Raw genomic sequence first — 21,778 nt, forward strand, 5'->3', positions numbered from 1 at the left:
ACACGGTGAAACCCCGTCTTTACTAAAAAATACAAAAAACTAGCCGGGCGAAGTGGCGGGCGCCTGTGGTCCCAGCTACTCGGGAGGCTGAGGCAGGAGAATGGCGTGAACCCAGGAGGCGGAGCTTGCAGTGAGCTGAGATCCGGCCACCGCACTCCAGCCTGGGCGACAGAGCCAGACTCAGTCTCAAAAAAAAAAAAAAAAAAAAAAATTAAATTCATTTGGAAAATAGTTAAGAATAGCAATGACTACAAAAAATTTGATAAATATAAAAATATGTAAATTCTGAAATCAATGAGATGTATGTGGAAGTGTGAAGATAATGTGTGGAGTTTTTCTATGTGGATAAGTTGTTATCAGCTTCAAACAGACTGTTATAAGAATTTTTATCCAAACCTCATGGTAATCTCACAAGGGAAAAGCCATTGTACAATCAAAAAATAAGACTGACGGCACCATGGCATGTGCCTAGAATCTCAGCCACTCAGGAAGCTGAAGTGGGAGGATCACTTGAGCCAAGGAGTTGGAGACTGCAGTAAGCTAGGATCGTGCCACTGCAATCCAGCCTGGGTAACAGAGTGAAACCCTACCTCTTAAAATAAATAAATAAAAGTGACTTTTAAAAATAAAGAGAAAAGGATCAAAGTACATCACTAGTTTTAAAAATCATCAAATCACAAAGAATACACCAAGAGATGGACATCCAGCTTTCCCAGCATTCCAAGACACCTATCAGGATGCCCACTCCAGTCTCACCTCACAGAGATCATAGCACGGTAATGGCAAGGTTAACTCCCTGTGGTCAGATACAAAGAAGGGAGGTATTTCTTTGAGAAAGAAAGAAACAAAAGACAAAAAAGACAGAACACAATCACAAATTGACCCTAGTAAGTGTTTGCCTATCAATAATTACTTCAAGTATAAGCAAAGTACAATCATTATTCAAAATATAGACAGCAGCTGAATGAATTAAAAATACATGATCCAACTATGTGATGTCTACAAGACACAAACTTTAAATTTAAGGACACACAGAAACTGAAAGTACAGGGAAGAAAAAAATACATTCCATGCAAATAGTAACCAAGTGATGTGGCTTCCCTCTGTCTCCACCCAAATCTCATTTCAAATTGTAACCTTCATGTGTCAGGGGAGGAACCTGGTGGGAGGTGATTGGATCTTAGCAGATTTTCCTCATGTTGTTCTCATGATCGTGAGTGAGTTCTATTGAGAGCTGATGGTTTAGAAGTGTGGCACATCCCCCTGCCCCTCTGTGTCTCCTGCTGCCATGTAAGATGTACCTTGCTTCCTCTTCACTTTCTGCCATGATTGTAAGTTTCCTGAATGCTTCCCCAGCTATGCAGAAATGTGAGTCAATTAAACCTGTTTTTTTTTTTTAATATACATTATCCAGTCTCAGGTAGTTTTTATAGCAGCGCGAAAATGGACTAATAAAATCGTTATCAGCGGATTAGGGTGCCTCTATAAAGATATGTGAAAACGTAGAAGCAGCTTTGGAACTGGGTAACAGGCAGAAGTTGGAACAGTTTGGAGGACTCAGAAGAAGACAGGAAGATGTAGGAAAGTTTGGAACTTCCTAGAGACTTGAATAGTTTTGAACAAAATGCCGAAAGTCATATGGACAATGAAGTCCAGGCTGAGGTGGTCTCAGATGGAGATGAGGAACTTATTGTGAACTACAGTAAAGGTCATTCTCGCTATGCTTTAGCACAGACACTGGAGGCATTTTGCACCACCCTAAACATCTGTGGAACTTTGAACTTGAGAGACATTATTTAGGTTATCTGGTGGGAGAGGTTTCTAAGCAGCAAAGCATTCAAGACGTGACCTGGCTGTGTCTAAAAGCATATAGTCATATGCATTCACAAAGAGATTATCTGAAATTGGAACTTATGTTTAAAAGAGAAGCAAAACATAAAAGTGTGGAAAATTTGCAGCCTGGCCATGCAGTAGAAAAGAAAAACCAATTTTCTGGGGAGAAATTCAAACTGGCTGCAGACATTTGCATAAGTGACAAGGAGCCGAATGTTAATAGTCAAGACAATGGAGAAAATGTCTCCAGGGCATGTCAGAGACGTTCACGGCAGCCCCTCCCATCACAGGCGTGGAGGACTAGAAGGCTCAGTGCAGCCATGGGACATGGCACCCTGCATCCCAGCTGCTCCAGCTCCAGCCATGGCTATAAGGGGCCAAGGTAAAGCTCAGGCCATTGCTTCAGAGGGCTCAAGTCCCAAGCATTGGTGGTTTCCACATGATGGTGGGCCTGCAAGTATGCAGAAGACAAGAGCTGAGGTTTGGGAACCTCAGCCTAGGTTCCAGAGGATGTATGGAAATGCCTGGATTTCCAGGCAGAAGTCTGTGGCAAGAGCAGAGCCCTCATGGAGAACCTCTACTAGGGCAACGCAGTGGGGCTGGAGCCCCCCCCATAGGAGTACTGCCTAGTGGAGCTGTGAGAAGAGGGCCACCATCCTCCAGCCCCCAAAATGGTAGATCCACCAACAGCTTGCACTGAGTGCCTGGAAAAGCCACAGGCACTCAATGCCAGCCCATGAAAGCAGTTGCAGGGGTTGTACCCCGCAGAGTCACAGCGGTGGAGCTGCCCAAGGCCTGGGGAGCCCACCTCTTGCATCAGTGTGCCCTGGATGTGAGATATGGAGTCAAAGGAGATTATTTTGGAGATTTAAGATTTAATGGCTGCCCTGCTGGGTTTTGGACTTGCATGAGGGCTGTAGCCCCTTGGTTTTGGTCAATTTCTCCTTCTTGGAATGGGAGCATTTACCCAATTCCTATATCCCCATTGTATCTTCAAAGTATCAAAGTAACTAACCTGTTTTTTATTTTACAGGGTAATAGGCAGAAGGGACTTGCCTTGTCCCAGATGAGACTTTGGACTGGAACTTTTGAATGCCTGAATGAGTTAAGACTTTGGGAGACTGTTGGGAAGGCATGATTGGTTTTGAAATGTGAGAAGAACATGAATTTTGGGAGGGGCCAGGGTTGGAATAATATGATATGGCTCTGTGTCCCACCCAAATCTTATCTGGAATTGTAATCCCTACATGTCAGGGGAGGGAACTGGTATGAGGTGACTGGATCATGGGGGCAGATTTCCCCCATGCTGTTCTCATGATAATGGGTGTGTTCTCATGAGCTCTGATAGTTTAAAAGTGTGGCACTTCACCCTCCCGTTCTCTCTCTCCTGCTGCCATGTAAGAAGTGCCTTGCTTCCCCTTTACCTTCTGCCGCGATTGTAAGTTTCCTGAGGCCTCCCCAGCCATGCAAAACTGTGAGTCAATAAAGCTCTTTTCCTTACCTAGTCTTTACCCAGTCTCAGGTAGTTCTTTGTAACAGTGTTGAAACAGACAAATACATCAATTGTGCAGGGTGGCTATAATTACATCAGATAAAATGGATTTTAATTCAAAAGCTGTTCCAAGAGACAAAGAAGGTCATTACATAATGACAAAATGGTTCATTCCACAGGAATATATAACAAGTATAAATATACATGTACCAAACATCAGAGCACCTAACTGTATAAAGCAAACATTGACAGATTTTAAGGAATACATAAAAGCAACACAATAATAGTAGGAGACTTTGATATCCTACTTTCCATAAAGGATTTATAATCTGAATGGGAAATCAATAAGGAAACACCAGATCTGAACAATGCCACAAACTAATGTGTGAGTCAGACATATACAAAACATTCCACCCAACAGCAGCAGCAAACACGTTCTCCTAAAACAGACATGGAACATTTCCCAAGAAAAATCACATGCTAGGTTACAAAATAATTGTTAACAAACGTAAGAAGATTGCAATCATTCTGTGTGCCATTTCTGGCTATTAAAAAATGAAAAATGAATTAGATAACAATAGGAAAATTCTAGATTATGTGAAAATTAAACACTCCTGAACAACTATTGACTCGAAGAAATTAAAAAGAAAATTAAAGAATATTTCAGGAAAAGCAATGAAAATAAACACAACATACAAAAACTTAAAAGTTGCAGCAAATGCAGTACCAAGAGGGAAATTTACAGTGAGAAACTTACATTATGAAAGAAGAAAGAACTCAAATAAACAACCTAACTTTACACTTAAGGAAGTAAAAAATAAGACATTAAACCCAAAGTTAGCAGAAGGAAGAAAATAAAGAACAGAGTAGAAATAAATGAAACAGAAAATAATACCCAAAATAATGTGAAAAAATGAACCAACTCTTAGCTAGAATCATTCATAAAACAAGAAATACTCAAACAAAATCAGAAGGGGTGAAATATCTATTATCTATGGCCATGAAAATAAAAAAAGGTCAGAAAGGATTATTATAAATAATTGCAAGCCGATTAATTGGACAACCTATAAGAAACTGACGAATTTTTAGACACACGCAACCTTTCAACCTGAGTAAGAAACAGAAAGCCTGAACAGTCCAATAACAAATGGGAAGATTGAATCAGTAATTTAAAAAACAAACTTTCAAACAATAAAAGAAACATGAACGGATGGCTTCGCAGGTAATTTCTATGAAGTATCTAAAGAAGAATACTCAAACTTCTTAAATTCTTCCAAAAATAATAGTAGGAAACACTTCCAAACTCATTTAATGACACCAGCATCACCCTGATACCCAAGCCAGACAAAGACACCACAAGAAAGGAAAATACAGGTCAATATCTCTTATGAACATAAGATTCAAAATACTCGTAAAACATAAACAAACCAAATTCAACAGCACAATAAAGGATCATACACCATAGCCAAGTAGGATTTATCCCTGGATGCAAGGTTGATTTGACATGCACAAATCAGTCAATATAACATACCACGCTAACAGAATGAAAGATAAGAACTACATGATTATCTCCATAAATGCAGTTGACAAAATTCAAAGCCATCTCATGATGAAAACTCTCAACTAATTAGGTACAGAAGTCACTTACCTCAACACAATAAAGGCCATATGTGAAAAGCCCACAGCGAGAATCATACTCGATGAAGAATAACTGAAAGCTTTTCCTCTAAGATTTGGAAGAAAGCAAGGATGCTATGTTGGCACTTCTCTTCAACATAATACTGGAAGTCCTAGTCAGATCAATTAGGAAACAAACAAACAAAGATATCAACTAACACAGGAACAGAAAGCCAAACACATGTTCCCACTCATAAGTGGGAGTTGAACAACGAGAACACATGGACACAGGGAGGGGAACATCACACACTGGGGCCTGTCGGTGGTGGGGAGGCTGGGGGAGGGAGAGCATTAGAAGAAATACCTAATGTAGATGACCGGTTGATGGGTGCAGCAAATCACCATGACACATGGATACCTATGTAACAAACCAGCACGTTCTGCACATGTATCCCAGAACTTAAAGTGTAACAACAACAACAAAAAAGATTAGAAGACAAGCAAATCAGAACAAAATAAGTAAAATTATTTATAATCTTATATGTAAAAACCCCTAAAGATGCCACACACACACAAAAAATGATTAGAATGAATTAACAAATTCAGTAAAGTTGCAGGATATAAAATCAATGTACAAAAATCAGAGACATGTAGATCCTACACACACACACACACACACACACACACACACACACACAGATATTACTCAGTCATAAAAAAAGAAGGAAATCCTGCCATTTGTGGTATGGATGAACCTGGAGAACATTACACTAAGCAAAATAAGCCACACAAAGACAGACAAAAACTGCAGCTTATCACCTATGTGGAATCTGAAGAAGTACAGCTCAGAGATGGAGAATAGAAGGATCCTTACCAGAGGCTGGGAAGGATAGTAGTGGAGGGAGATGGCTAATGGATACAAAAAATCATCAGAATATGAATAAGGCCCAGTATATGATAACACAACAGGGTGACTATAGTCAATAATAATTTAATCGTACATTGTAAAATAACTAAAAAGGTATAATTGGATTGTCTGTAACACAAAGGATAAATACTTGAGGGGACAGATACCCCATCTGCCATGGTGTGATTACGATACATTGCATGCCTGTATCAAAACTTATGTACCCCATAAATATATACACCTACGATGAACTCACAAAAATTAAAAATTAAAGATTTTTTTAAAAGGATAGCTCACAGAAGCAGACTAAAAGAGTGGTTACCAGAGGTCAGGAGATGGAGGAATTGGGGAAGCACTGGTGAAAGGTTACAGACTTTCAGTTATGAGCAAGCAAGCTCTGGAGAGCTAATATACAGCACGGTAACTATAGTTTGTTGTTGGTGGTGGTGGTGATTTAGAGGCAAGGTCACCCAAGCTGGAGTGCAGTAGCATGATCATAGTTCACTGTAGCCCCCAACTCCTGGGTTAAAGCAATTCTCCCACCTCAGCCTCCCAAGTAGCTAAGACTACAGGCACACATCACCAGGCCTGACTAATTCTTTATTAATTTCTCTAGAGATGGGGTCTCACTATGTTGCCTAGGCTGGTCTTAAACTGCTGGCCTCAAGTAATCCTCCCACCCCAGCCTCCTAAAGTGCTAAGATTACAGGCCTGAGCCACCGCACCCAGTCTATAGCCAACAATACTGTTACATTCTCAAACTTTGCAAAGAGAACAGATCTAGTGTATTCTCACACCAAAATAAAAGTAACTATGTGAAATGATAGATATGCTAATTAGCTTGATTGTGGTGATCATTTACAATAGATACATGCTACATATATCAAAACAGCACTACATAAACCTTAAATAATTTTTTTTGTTAGTTATACCTCCATAAAGATGTGAAAAAACTATTTACACAGCCACACAGTAGGGAAAGGATGGTCTTTTCAATAAATGGCATTGAGTCAGTTTGCGGGATAAAAATATATCTTGACCTACACCTCACCTAATATAAAAACCCATTTTAGATAAACAGTAAATCTAAATATGAATGGTAAAATAATACATCTTTTAGAGGAAAATATAAAAAAGAACATTGGCAAAGATTTGGCAAAGATTTAGCAAATATTTATTTTAAAGGATGCAAAACCTAGTAATTCTGAAATGAGAATTGATAAATTGGACTCCATTAAAATTAAAATATCTGTTTCTCAAAAGCCACCATTAATTGCATAAAAGCCAACCCACAAACTTGACACAGATAGTCTTACTACTAGGTTAGGGCAAAAGTAATTACGGTTTTTGCCATTAAAAGCAATGGCAAAACCATTAAAATCAATGGCAAAAAACCATTAAAATCAATGGCAAAAAACCCCAACCTAATACAAGCATTTGCAAAGACTCACAAAACATGTAAAGAACTACAAACCAGCATAAAAAGATAACCAATAGAAAAATAAGCAAAATGGTTGAATGGGTACTTTACACAAGATGACACATGGTAGATAGATAGATGACAGAGATAGATGATAGATAAACAGCCATATAAAAACTACTTAACTGCATTATTCAACATGAAAATGCAAATTATAACCATAAACAATACCACTACACACACACCAAAATATCTTCAGATACCAACTTATCTTAAAATTTGGAGCACCCACAACCCTCATACACTGCTTGGGGAAATTAAAATTGATACATGTGTTTGGAAAACTGTTTAGCCCTATTGAACACACCTACCTCTGCCCCAGGTTACAGAAATTCAAAGCCAGATATGTATTTCCAACAGAAATGTGCATCTACCCTATTCAGAACAAGCTCAACTGACTACTAATGTCTATCAGTGGTTAAATGGATTTATTAAATGGTACATTCACACAATACAATGTTATACAGCAATAAATATGAGCAGTAATATATAACGACATACAACAGTGAGGCTGAATCACACATATATAATGTTGAGTTAAAGAAGCAGATACGAAAGAGAACAAACTGTATGATTTAATATAAATAAAGTACAAAAATGAATAAAACTAATTTATGCTATTAGGAGTCAGGATACTGATTACCCGCGCAGGAACAGTGACTACAGAGGAAAATGAGGTGGCTTCTAGAGAGCCCGTAATGTGTTTTCATCTGAGTGCTGGTTACTCATTACGACTGTTCCATTGGTAAAAGTCGCTGACAACATTTTCAGGCTTCATTTATTTTCTAAAACACCATAAGCATGACTGTTTTTTCAATCTGTGTCTAACAATCATATTATCTGGAGTCCCTATATGCCTCCCATCTGTTGGTTCTTGCTATTGAAATCTTCCATCCTTGTGTGTTTTATCTTCAGATGTATGGTGGATATTGTGCTTGAAAAAGTATTAAGAGAAATAATTGGAGCTCTACGGTGGCATTGTTCCTCCAAATAGGATTCTTTTTTCAGTTGCATTTGCTTAGAACTTGGGGTCCCTAGAAGTCTAGATCATCCTAATCGAAGTTTAGTACTTCGGATTTTCCGGACCTCTGATAAGTCAAAGCCAGGCTGCAATGTGTATGAGGCCTGCTTCATCTCTGGCTGACTCCTAGTGTGTGCTTTAGGACTGCTGTGCGGTAAGGAGCTGGTTTACTTCCTGTAAATGAGAACTCATCTCCCAAGGTCCTTGCCTCTAGATACTAACATTGGAGCAATTATCCAGGTTCATCTCAAGAGGCTACCTTGGGAGTGTATCCCCAGGGCCTCTCCAAAACTGATAAGTAGGTCTGATATAGTCCCTGTTTAGTCCTTTCCATCATGAACCTGGGATCCAACCATCAGTTCTCAAATCCCCCCCGGCTCATCAGGGCATAAAGAGCCTCGAATTCTGTCTCCTCTTTTACAGGGACTGAAGACGCAGGCAACAAGTTCTGTGCTCTCTACATTTAGCAGATAGGACAGGTCACCAAGTTCTATTCAGGAAATAATGCATTATAGTCTCTTATGCCCTTACTGAATTTTCAGCCTGTAGAGCAGGAATGTGGAGGCAGCCAAACCAGTGAACTCTGAGAGCAGCACAGAGCGGTGGGTAAGGCCCGTACGCCTCAGGCTCATGCTCCTTCTCCCTCTTCTCTCTTCCTTATCTTCTCCTCCATTTTCTCTCTCCTATTTGTGGGATAAAAATATATCTTGACCTGTACCTGACCTGATACAAAAATCAGTTTTAGATTGATAGTAAATCTAAATGTGAAGAGTAAAACAATAAATCTTTTAGCAGAAAATATAAAAAAGGACATTGACAAAGATTTAGCAAAGATTTCTATTAAAAGATGCAAAAAGCAAACATACATACTTCGGGACATCTTCATAATCTAACCGCTAAGGGTTTAAGGTAAGATAACAATTCCTCCAATGTTTTCGGCACTCTGCAGTTTTCAAGGGCTCACTGGCACACGCCCTGCTGCCTGTGATTCTCACAACCTACAAGAACGCCCACATGGGTGACATGAGGTGGCTCCAGGAGATTGAGTGCCCGACTCAAAAGTCAAAACAGCAGGGGAGCAACAGAGGCGGCACAATGGCCAGTGTTCCAACACCAAGCTTGCAGCATTTTTCTATCACACACCCACACTCACTGTCCTCTCCACCAAGCCACACTACATAGGAGTTTGTGTCTCTATGGCCTTCTGACCACACGAGCGTTCAGAACCTGCTGACTCTTACAGGCTGAGAGCAGTATTTTCAAAGTATAGGATCAGAATAACTCAGTGCTCGCTAAAAGAAACTTGGTCCTCAGAACAGAACCAGTACTTCAGAGAAGGGGCAGGAAAATCAGCTTTGTGTCTTGAAGCATCACAGGTGGTCCCAATGCTCACTGCAGCGTGGGAGATGATAGCTTTAGGGCAAGCGAGCAGAGGTGTCCATTCCTCCGGGCAGCCTTGGCTTTCTGAGGTCCCATCACCTCCCTCCTATCTTCTCTCCTGTCGGGAAGATGTTCTACCCAGAAGGCTGGAAGGAAGAAATTTCTTTGGGGTCTAAGAAGGTGGAAGCCATTTCTCTCCATGGCGAAAACAGAGGTGGTGGGTGAGTGTGCTCAGGATTGGGGTCCCTGCAGGGAATCACCACGGTGCTTCTTTTCATGCTCAGGTCACGTAGGGGGTCTTGGGGTGATATCAGGGATGAGCCCATCAGCTCCCTCTTTCTCATTTTAACCATTTTTCTAAGAGGCAAGCAGAGCTTTGGTCATGGGCTCATCTCTGCCGTCAAATCACTCTGACTTTGGGCAGATCTCTTCGGATCAAGGCTGCACGTAAGTACTGTAGTGTGGGAAATAAATGGGATCGTTTGTGGTTAGATCCACAGGACAACTAGCAGACAAGAGATGTGGGAAGCTGCAGATACAAAAAGTCTCCGGAGCATGTGCTCAGGGTTACTCCCAGTTTCACTTAAATGCCAGAGGGCCACTCCGTCATTAATCTGTCATTTGGAATCTTATTGCTAAAAGAGGCTTTAACCAGCACTTACTTCCACTAAATGCTTGGATTGGCTCTGAAATGACCACTCAGCCCACGGCATCGTGCAGCCTGTTCTAATCCCTTCGTGATGGGGAGTTCACCTCCTTCCTAGTGCCCTTCGCTGGCCCAGCACTTAAGTCATCTGGGTGACAGCCTGGCTCCTATTTCTCTCTCTCTCTCTTTGCCCCCTGGTTTCTGACCAAGGCAGTGCATATCCCTTCATATGAGAATCCCATTATAACATGCCCCTCATCTCTCCCCCGTGCAGTTGCACCAAGTGGCCGGACACGAGTAAGTCCCAACCCTGACATCCCGGACCCCTCCCTGGAGATCCCAGGGTGGACTGAGGGATCTCAGGGTGCCTGGGTGGGGGCAGAACCAGGTCCAGGGTGGAGAACAGTTTCCTGCTGGAGTGGGGTGGGAGACAGAAGCTTGAGGAAATGGTTAAATAGGACTCCCTTTGCCCCGTAACAGCATCTCCCATTTAAAATCAGCTTTAAAGCTAGAGAGCTCCTTCCACATTCAGGATTTCAGCTCTTAACGCTGCATCAGGTAGACACGGTTTCTCTCCTTTAACACACGGTTGAGTAGTTGGGGCATCAGCTTTGAGTCAGGAAAGAGGGTTAAATACTGACTCTATTCCTTTACAAGCTGAGCAACTGTAAAAAGAGTATTGATCTTCTAATTCTCAGTGGAATCATCTCTCACAGAGCCAAATAGTGCCGTGTGTGGACTAAATAAAAGACCTTAATGTAGATAAGGCACGTAAGCACATTACCCGTCCAAGTGCTCAGAAATGGGGAGTTATTTGCTGGGGGGAAAAAATGATGTGTGTGTTAATCTAGGATTTGAATCCACACTTCTGACTCAAACTTTTCTTTCAGTATACCACTGACCCTAGATATCTGCGAATTCAACTCTGTAAATTGAGATTTAAAAATCCATTCATGTCTGGGCACAGTGGCTCATGCCTGTAATCCCAGCACTTTGGGAGGCCAAGGCGGGTGGATCACCTGAGGTGAGGAGTTCGAGACCAGCCTGACCAATATGGCAAAACCCCATCTCTACCAAGAATACAAAAATTAGCCAGGCGTGGTGGCAGGCACCTTAGTCCCAGCTACTCAGGAGGCTGAGGCAGGTGAATTGCTTGAACCTGGGAGGCGGAGGTTGCAGTGAGCCGAGATCGTGCCACTGAACTCCAGCCTGGGTGACAGAGCGAGACTCCATCTCAAAAAAAAAAAAAAAAAAAAAATTTTTTTTTTTTTTTTGCTAAATGCTTGCCTGCCCCATCCTACCTCCACCAAAGCTGGCAGCTCCAACTTCCTTTAACCTTCTAGGTTGCTTACAGTTCCTACATCCACATTTGCTTACCCAGCTGCTACTTCAAATTTATCATGTTCAAGATTGAATTTGCAGAACGCGCTCCAAATTCCCCTGGCATCAGCTAGTTCTCTAAGCAACCACATTTTCATCGATACATGGGCTTCTGGGCTCACGGCTCTTGTCCGTTCATTCATCTCAAATGCATGAAATGTCTACTATTCTATACAGTTTAGTTCAACCCTCTTTTACTGGTCTCTACATTATGCCTGGCAGTGTGCGAGATCCTGAGGATGCAGGAATACTGAGTACGGTCCCTACTCTAGAGACTCTCACAGTTTTGCAGAGAGTGGATAGCTAAGCAAAATGTGGAAAGGGTCAATCCTAAAAGAATGCAAAGACCAAAAACAGTGCAGAAACTAGAGTGGTTACCTCTGGGGTGGGAGAAGATGTCACCAGGAGGAGATGCTTAAGTAGGTACTAGAGCAGGTCTTACCAGGCTGACAAGAACTGAAGGAAAAAAATTCAGGCTGGAAGAGCAGAATGAAGAAAGCATATTGGGTGAAAAGGAACAATCAGTGTGAAGGACAAAGACAAAATATTTTGTGTCTTCTAGAACCATACAAACTGCAAAGGCACTGCTAGAGTAGAGCGTGGAGGTCAGACAAGCAGGAGAGTGCATTGGGGTTGAAGCATCCTGGGCCTTGGCCGCCTGGCCATAACCTTGAGCTATTCTGCGGGAAATGGGGAGCCTCAGCTACTGTACGGAAAATACATGATAAATTTGTCAGAAAGCACGCTTCGTGCTCAGGCAGAGGTAAGTGCTTTAGCTCAGCTTTCCTGGTATGTTCCTGTGGTAGTTCTTAGAGCAAAAGCTCATGGTATGAGTCTCCACAGCCTGCTCTGTCTGCCCAAGTGGGAGCTGCAAGTTACTCCTGCCTCCTATCCACCGTTTTCCCTACATCCCCACATCCCATAGTTTTGGAAAAAGTTGTATCTTCACTTTCATTTATCTATCTTCTGTTTCTGTTGCTTCTTTGATTCATTGGTTATTTTGGAGGATGGTGTTTGATTACCACAAGTGTGTGAGTTTTCTCCATTTTTTCTTCTTTCCATTGCAAATTTCATTCCTTTGTAATTGAAGTACATACTTTGTGTTATTTCTATCTGTTGAGTATCACTGAGGTTTGTTTTATGGCCTTGCATATAGTCTATCTGGGGGAACGCTCCAAGGATGGCTGAAAAGAATCTTGTTCTATTTTGGGGTGGAGTTTTCTAGAGATATCTGTTTAGGATACTTCATTTGCAATGTTCAAGTCCTCTATTTCCTTGTTGATCTTTTACTTAGTTTTTCCGTTCATTATTGAAAGCGGGATATTTGGTTTTTCAACTACTATTGTTGAATTACCTATGTCTCCCTTCGTTTCTGTCAGCTTTTGCTTCAAGCATTTTGGTATCTGTCTATGTTTGATAAAAGACAAAACACTGATGTAACTTTTCCCAAAAACGTAAGAAGACAGTTATCCTAATACCATTTATTGCATAATGCAACCTTTGCCTGCTGAATTAAAGTATTGCCATAACAATTCACCACATTCCACAGGAACTTGGCTGTTTCTTATGTTTCTAGGTAGTTCTGATCTGTTCATTCCAGCACCAGCACCCCCACTATTGCAGAGTTCTTAATATTTCACAGAGCAAGTGTCTCCTTGTCTTCAACATTTTCCTAGCTTCTTTTCATTCCTAATTTTAGAGGAAATGTAAACTAGCTTTTGTTTCTTTAAAACCCTGTTAGAATTTTATCTTTCAAATAGGTTAAATTTTAGAATAACTCAGAATATGCACCTTTGCAACATCTCATCTTTTTATCTAGAATCTTGGTTGTATCTGTCCACTTAACAAATTTTTACTTTATGCCTCCATAGAGAATTTGAAGACCATACCTGATTCTTATTCATATCTTAATGCATAGATTGTTTGCTGATAATGTGTTTCATATTATACTTTAATCTTAGTATTCTTATCATTCATATATAATAACAGGTACTATTTATTGAGTGCTCTCCGCATGTCAGCTCTTTGTGTTAAGCACTTCATTCCTTAATTTCCTCCTCACCCCAACCCATTTTTCACATTAAAAAAACCTGAGTCTTAAAGAACACAAGTGACCTGCCTGAGGCATTACAGCCTGGAAAAGGCAGTGCTGGGACTTGAATTTAAGAGTTCCCACAGGACGGTCTTTAGCGCTACACTACATGGCTTACGGGGACCATCAAAGCTGAGGGCCTGTTCATATTGTGGTGGGTCACTTCACTGACTATTCACAAACATCTTTTTTTTCTAATGATGTTTCGACTGATTTTCTTAGATTTCCCAGACAGATTATATCAGCAAGTAATAATAGCTCTTCTTTCTCCTTTCCAATATTTTATTTCTCCACTTCCTCCAACTGGACAATAATCATTTCTTGTAATGCGTATACCTGTGTTAAATACCACTTAAAACCCTATGTAAAATCATAACAAAACACTAAACTTTAAACACTTCAAGACGATTGGAAGACGGCAGGATTTAAAATGACTTAGACATTGTTTTTATAATATTCAGCATGTCAGGTTAGAAGTTGCTGGAATAAATAAGTTGCATACTTTCCATATTCTATTTCTGTGCCTATAATGACCTGTTGCTTTTATTATTTTTAAAGTTTAGTCCAAGATATTTTAATGCTAAGAAAATAGTTGATTTTGCTTATCTTCGTATTCTTATTCAAATGAGGGCACTTAATAAACATTTGTTGGTGTTAATGTTGCAGAAGGTTGGGGGAATGGATGGAGATAACCAGAGTGAGAACTCACAGTTCCTTCTCCTGGGGATGTCAGAGAGTCCTGAGCAGCAGCGGATCCTGTTTTGGATGTTCCTGTCCATGTACCTGGTCACAGTGGTGGGAAATGCGCTCATCATCCTGGCCATCAGCTCTGATTCCCACCTGCACACCCCCATGTACTTCTTCCTGGCCAACCTCTCCTTCACTGACCTCTTCTTTGTCACCAACACAATCCCCAAGATGCTGGTGAACCTCCAGTCCCAGAACAAAGCCATCGCCTACGCAGGGTGTCTGACGCAGCTCTACTTCCTGGTCTCCTTGGTGACCCTGGACAACCTCATCCTGGCCGTGATGGCGTATGACCGCTATGTGGCCATCTGCCACCCCCTCCACTATGTCACAGCCATGAGTCCTGGACTCTGTGTTTTGCTCCTCTGCTTGTGTTGGGGGCTGTCTGTTCTCTATGGCCTCCTCCTCACCCTCCTCATGACCAGGGTGTCCTTCTGTGGGTCCCGAAAGATCCACTACCTCTTCTGTGAGATGTACGTCCTGCTGCGGCTGGCATGTTTCAGCACCCACATCATTCACACAGTGCTGATTGCCACTGGCTGCTTCATCTTCATCACCCCCTTAGGGTTCATGACCACATCCTATGTACATATTGTCAGAACCATCCTTCAAATACCCTCAGCCTCTAAGAAATACAAAACCTTCTCTACCTGTGCCTCACATTTGGGTGTGGTCTCCCTCTTTTATGGGACACTTGCTATGGTATACCTGCAGCCCCTCCACACCTATTCCATGAAGGACTCAGTAGCCACAGTGATGTATGCTGTGGTGACGCCTATGATGAACCCTTTCATCTACAGCCTGAGGAACAAGGACATGCATGGGGCTCTGGGAAGTCTCCTAGGGAGACCCTTTCAGAGGCCCAAATGAAGGTAATTTTGAAAAGGGGATTGGAAACTGGAAATATCCTTCACCAGACATCAGGCATTATGTTGTGGGATACACAACAGTCATTAGGGTACAAATCCAGCTCAGAATGAGCTGAGCATATCTATCTGTGGTAAAGAAAAGACAATGTGTATCCCAGTGCCTCCCAGACCTCACCAGCCTTGGCAATAAATAATCTGTCATGCTAACACTACTACCAGGATTTTACAGGGTCAAATATTTAAACCTGCTTGATCATAGGCCCACAGTCCTAGGCTTATCTATATTTACCCAGTCATAGCTTAGGGAGGGCTCTAATGTTCTCTAGCACCCATTCACTTATGACCCAGCAGTTTGGCTTCTCTAAGGAGCCTGCTATCTTCAAGCTCTTTGGAGAAGACACTTTGCACCACCCCTACCACAGATGCCCCGGGTGAGGCTTCCCCTTTCTTGACACTCTAACAGGTACAACATGCACCACTTCAATGTTGACATATAGTCACTCTGGACACAACCCATATGGTTCCTGCAGAAATGCCAACAAAATTCCTGTTGTGGTCTGGGTTGATTTTATCTTTGGGGCCTCAGAGCAATACTCTCTTGCCTTTTCCCTGCATTCCTTTTCTCTGTAGGAAGTCGGACCTTGCCCTTGGAAAGACCATCCTAGCTTTTATTTCTGTAGTTCCTCACCTTCCTTCTCTTCATGCAAGAGTTCCATCCATCCCTCAAAACAAAACTCTCAAACATCAATGCATATTCATAAATAGCAGTGGTAGTAGGGTCAGTAGAAGGGGAGGATTCTGGAACAAATGAACAATTTAGTGATCCCAGAGAACACAGAGGAAAGGAGATATTTTAATAAATAAATTACGAATCAAACTCAATAAAATATAAAACAAAAATACAACGAAGAGGATTTTAAAAGCCAAAGATTGGTTCTTTTAAAATAAATGAAGTGAATAAACCTCTGGGATATTGAGCAAGGAAAGAAAAGACACACGTAAAGACTACAGTGGGAAGAATGGGGATAAAAACTAAAGATAACATCAAGATTAGGATGATGAAGAGGGAATATCATCAACATCTACATACCAATAATTTTGAACATTGACAAAATAAATAAATCCTTGAAAAACATCTGACTTGTCAAAGCTGACTCAAGAAGAAATGGAAAAAATAAATAGTCCTATAACTAGAATTTAAACAATCATTTTAAATATTCACATATATATGAATATGCACACATATCACAAAAATAAATCCATCTACAAGCAACTTTTAGGAAGTTATGGATCATCCAGTTTAAAAAAAAAAAAATTTTGCAGAGAATAGAGAAAAACAACTTCCCAAGTAGCTTCATGTCATAATTATCACCTGATATTAAAGCATAAAAAGAGTACAAGAAAGAAAAGTGCAGGAGCTAATTTCACTTAAAAATATAAATAGAGGTATTCCAAAGAAAATACCAGTAAATTGAACCCAACAGATAATTTAAAATACTACTACTGCGTAAGGACCCATTAGGATATATCAAAGATATGTAAAGATAATTTGTTATTTTTTAATCCATAAGTATTTACTATATTGACAAATTAAAAGAAAAAATCAACATGTCAATAGATGCAGAGAAAGAAAATTCTAAACAAATGTTGTCCTTGATAAAGCACTAGATTTTATTAAATCACATCTTTTCATGTATGTCTTTTTAATATTTTGTATAATATAATGGCTAGTACCATAGAGCACTTCTGCATCTCAAATTACAATGGTTGTCTTATGAAAAAGTACTTGAATGATTGTTTGAATTTGGGCTCAACCAGCCATTTCAGGGAACGTTATTTTTATTTGTTAGAATGACTGATAAACTATAGTTATTCAGAATTGGTATTTGGCAGATGTTGCCACAAAATAAATGAAGTCAGTCTGTCACTGTAAGAAAAACTGACAGTATTTGTTGCCAGGAATAAATATTTGGTCTATCCAGCAAATATCACCCCTTTGGGAAATTCGTCCATTATGGTGATGGATATGTATTTCATATATACATGAAATGTGTCAACATTTGGAAGATCTGCATAACTCAGTGAGCCAGTATTTTTCAAATGACCAATGCATTATGTGAAAAAGTTACACATAAATAAAAGATCAATTTAAAATGCAAAAGAAGCCAATGGATTTTAATGACATAGGGGATAAAATGTCTATTGATGTGTTCGCAGATTCTGCATTGCTGCTAACCATTAAGAAATGATGACTGGGCCGGGCGCGGTGGCTCAAGCCTGTAATCCCAGCACTTTGGGAGGCCGAGATGGGCGGATCACGAGGTCAGGAGATCGAGACCATCCTGGCGAACACCGTGAAACCCCATCTCTACTAAAAAATACAAAAAACTAGCCGGGCGAGGTGGCGGGCGCCTGTAGTCCCAGCTACTCGGGAGGCTGAGGCAGGAGAATGGCGTGAACCCGGGAGGCGGAGCTTGCAGTGAGCTGAGATCCGGCCACTGCACTCCAGCCCGGGAGACAGAGCGAGACTCCGTCTCAAAAAAAAAAAAAAAAAAAAAAAAAAAAAAAAGAAATGATGACTTACCACGTTTTGATGTAGTATCAAATAATATTAATTGAAAAGGTTATTAACATAATCCTCCCTTTTGCAATTACATATCTGTATCAGGCTGGATTTTCTTCCTACATGTCAACCAAAATAAGATATCACTACAAATAAATGCAGAAGCTGATACAAGAATCTAGATCTCTTCTATTAAGTCAGACATTAAAAAGATTTGAAAAAATGTAAAACCATGCTATTCTTCAATAATTTTTTAAAAAATATAGTTATTTCTATTTAAAATCCTACTATAAAAACACGTCATGGTATTATTGTTTTATGAGTGAATTAGTAAATAAATATTTTAAATGTCTACTATGAGAATATTGATAGATATAACCCACATAAACACAGCTCATAGCTCTTTTGGTCCTGAAAATTTTAAGCAGATAAATGCATCCTGAAACCAAAAGTTTGAGAACTATTCTCCTAAAGTACAAACATACTTGAAAATTGTTCCCAAATTCAGGAAACCAGTTCCTTTGAAAAGGAGAATAAAATGAGGGAAAGGAATGGGGATAATGCTTTAGTGTTATCTATAATATTTTAAATCTTTTTTGGAGAAAGAAGTGATGTGATCAGGTAACAAATTAATATTTTTAATTTTGTGGATGGTATATATCTCTCTAAAATTATTTTCTTATTGTATGCTTGAAATTATTCATAATTACTTTTTAGTTTTTAAAGGATCTGAACGTTTAGTCTGCCATTGGGTTTGAAATTAGATGATTAGATGTGGAAAACACATTTGTCTTAGTCAATTAGGGCTGCTATAACAAAATACCATACACTAGGTGGCTTAAACAACAGATTTATTTTCTCACAGTTGTGGAAGCTAGGAGTCACTATCAGGATGCTATCATGGTTGGGTTTTGGTAAGACTTCTTCCTATCTTGTAGGCAGCCACCATCTTGCTGTGTGCTCACATGACCTCTTCTTTGTGTATGCAAGGAGAGAAAGGAAAAGCACTGGTCTCCTCCTCTTCTTGTAAGAGCACTAATCCCATTATGGGGCTCACCATCATGAGCTCCTCTAAACCCAATAACCTCCCAAAGGTACTATCACATGGGGGATTAGAGCTTCAACATTTGGATTTGGCAGGGACATAAACATTCAGTCCATAACAATACTTCCTTCCCCTCCAAACACACAGAATATCTGAATCATAGAGTCTTTATTTAAACAACAGTCAACAAGAGAGTGACATAAGCAGGATGGCAGAATGGGAGTTCTCCACTTCACTCCCCCACACAGAAATCCACTAGAAGCATCCACAATCAGGAATACCATCCTAACACAAGCACACAGGGAGGGGAACGACACACACTGGGGTCTGTTGCAGGGGTGGGGGCGGTGGAGGGAGAGAATCGGGAGAAATAGCTCATGCATGCAGGGCTCAGTACCTCCGTGATGGGTTGACAGGTGCAGCAAAACACATGGCACACGTTTACCTACGTAACAAACCTGCACATCCTGCATGTGTATCCTGGAACTTAACATTTTTAGAAAAATGTCTTGAATATTCCAGGAATTGGGATTGAGGCTGAGACACCACCTTGGGACACACAATAGAGAAAAGCCATGACCAAAGAGTAACAGAAATTGTTCTCTGACCATTTCACCCTCCCCAAAGTCAGCACCGCACCACACACAGAGAATGTCCCTAGACCCACAGTTTCTACAATAAGAAAAGTGAACTGGAGGCCAATATTCAGTTTCCCCACCATTCTGGGATCCTCTGTAGGAGGAGACAAGCTCACTCTTGTCTCATCCTCAGGGAAACAGAGTGCCAGCAAAGTTAGACCACCTGGAGTCAGTTAGAAACAAAGAGTGAAGCAGGACTTACAGTAGCCAGCACAGGGATCTTGGGAATTGCTCAGTATTCTGGCCAATAGAGGTGCCATACCAGAAAAAACTAGTCAACATCATGCTGCAGGTAACACTGTCTGTTGGCCTTTCAGGCTCAAATCCTGAGCCACCTTCTCCACACAAGCCAGTTGCTTTCATTAGTCTTCCCCAGCTTGAGAGGCAACTGCATGTCAGCAAGTACCTGTAAAATGACCATCTGGACTTGCCCAACCTTAATTCCTGGGATTCAAGCCTGGTTCAACATACAAAAAGCGATCAATGTGATTTATCACATAAACAGAATTAAAAGCAAAAACCATATGATCATCTCAATAGAAACAGAAAAAGGTTTTGGTAAAGTCCAGCATCCCTTCATGATAAAACTCCACGACAGAGTAGGCATCCAAGGAACATACCTCCAAACAGTAAGAGCCATCTATGACAAACCCACGGCCAACATCATACTGAATGGGCAAAAGCTGGAGCCATTCCCCTTGAAAACTGGAACAAAACAAGGAGGCCCACTCTCATCACTCCTATTCCACACAGTACTGGAAGGCCTAGCCAGAGCGATCAGGCAAGAGAAATAAAAGGCCTCCAAATAGGAAAAGAATAAGTCAAACTATTGAAAAGTGGGGCCTGATTAACTAAAGAGCATCTGCACAGCAAAAGAAACTATCAAGAGAGTAAACAGACGACCTGCAGAACGGGAGAAAATATTTACAAACTGTGCATCTGACAAATGTCTAATATCCAGTATGTGTAAGGAACTTAATAACCAAAAAATAACCCCATTAAAAAATGGGGAAAGGAAATGACACTTCTCAAGGGAAGGCACACAACTGGCCAACAAACATATGAAAAAATGCTAAACATCACCCATCAGAGAAATGCAAATCAAAACCGCCATCTTGTGAGATACCATCTCACACCAGTCAACACGGCTATTAATAAAAAGTCCAAAAAAAGCAGATGCTGGCAAGGCTGTGGAGAAAAGGGAGGGAAGGCTTATATGCTGATGGTGGGAATGTAAATTAGTTCAGCAACTGTGAAGAGCAGTTTGGAGATTTCTCAAAGAACTTAGAACTACCATTCGACCCAGTATTTCCATTACTGGGTATGTAAATCAATCTACCAGAATGACGCATGTATGCATATGTCCCTCACAATGCTATTTACAATAGCCAAGACATGGATTCAACTTTGGTGCCCATCAGTGGTTGACTGGATAAAGAAAATGCCTATATACACCATGGAATATTATGCAGTCACAAAAAAGAATGAAGTCATGTCCTTTCCAACAACATGGACAGAGCTGGAGGCCATAATCCTAAGCAAACTAACTCAGGAACAGAAAACCAAATACACGTTTTCACTTATAAGTGGGAGCTAAATATTGAACACATGTGGACATAAACGCGAGAACAAAAGAAACTGCAGACTAATGAGGGGGAGGAGGAGAGGGAGGCATGGGTTGAAAAACTACCTATTTGGTACTATGCTCTCTGGCTGGGTGCAATATACACATTAAACAAACCTGCACATGTACCCTCCCATATTGAAAAAAATTTAAAATAAAACTTTTAATAAACAAATTAGTGTAAAACCACAGAAGACCCCAACAGCCAAAAATAAAGTTCAGCAAAAAGAATAGAGCTGAAGGCATCACTCTCTGATTTCAAAACATATTAACATATTATAAAACAACTTTAATTAAAATACTATGCTACTGGCATAAAAACGGAAACATCTCATCTCTACACGCATAGTGAACTATCTGAAAAAAAATGGAGAAACCATACCATTCACAACAGCTACCAAAACCAAAAGGTCCCTTGGAGTATACTTCACCAAAGAGATGAAA

The 21,778-nt window shown here is 40.5% G+C and overlaps 1 protein-coding gene across 1 annotated transcript; it reads left to right on the forward strand.

Moving 5' to 3' along the window:
• The first annotated feature begins 12,698 nt into the window (after positions 1-12,698).
• On the forward strand, positions 12,699-17,744 carry LOC101026159 (olfactory receptor 1D5). Its single transcript, XM_021928540.2, has one exon. It carries the CDS (start codon positions 14,473-14,475, stop codon positions 15,463-15,465), a length of 993 nt encoding a protein of 330 aa, XP_021784232.2. The 5' UTR covers positions 12,699-14,472; the 3' UTR covers positions 15,466-17,744.
• Positions 17,745-21,778: the final 4,034 nt, after the last annotated feature.

The sequence above is a fragment of the Papio anubis genome, chromosome 17, assembly GCF_008728515.1.
Source record: "Papio anubis isolate 15944 chromosome 17, Panubis1.0, whole genome shotgun sequence".
In the NCBI taxonomy this organism is placed as follows: Eukaryota; Metazoa; Chordata; class Mammalia; order Primates; family Cercopithecidae; genus Papio; species Papio anubis.

Excerpts from the sequence above, each read along its gene's own strand:
- LOC101026159 (XM_021928540.2), top strand. The coding sequence starts at position 14,473 with ATGAGGGCACTTAATAAACATTTGTTGGTGTTAATGTTGCAGAAGGTT.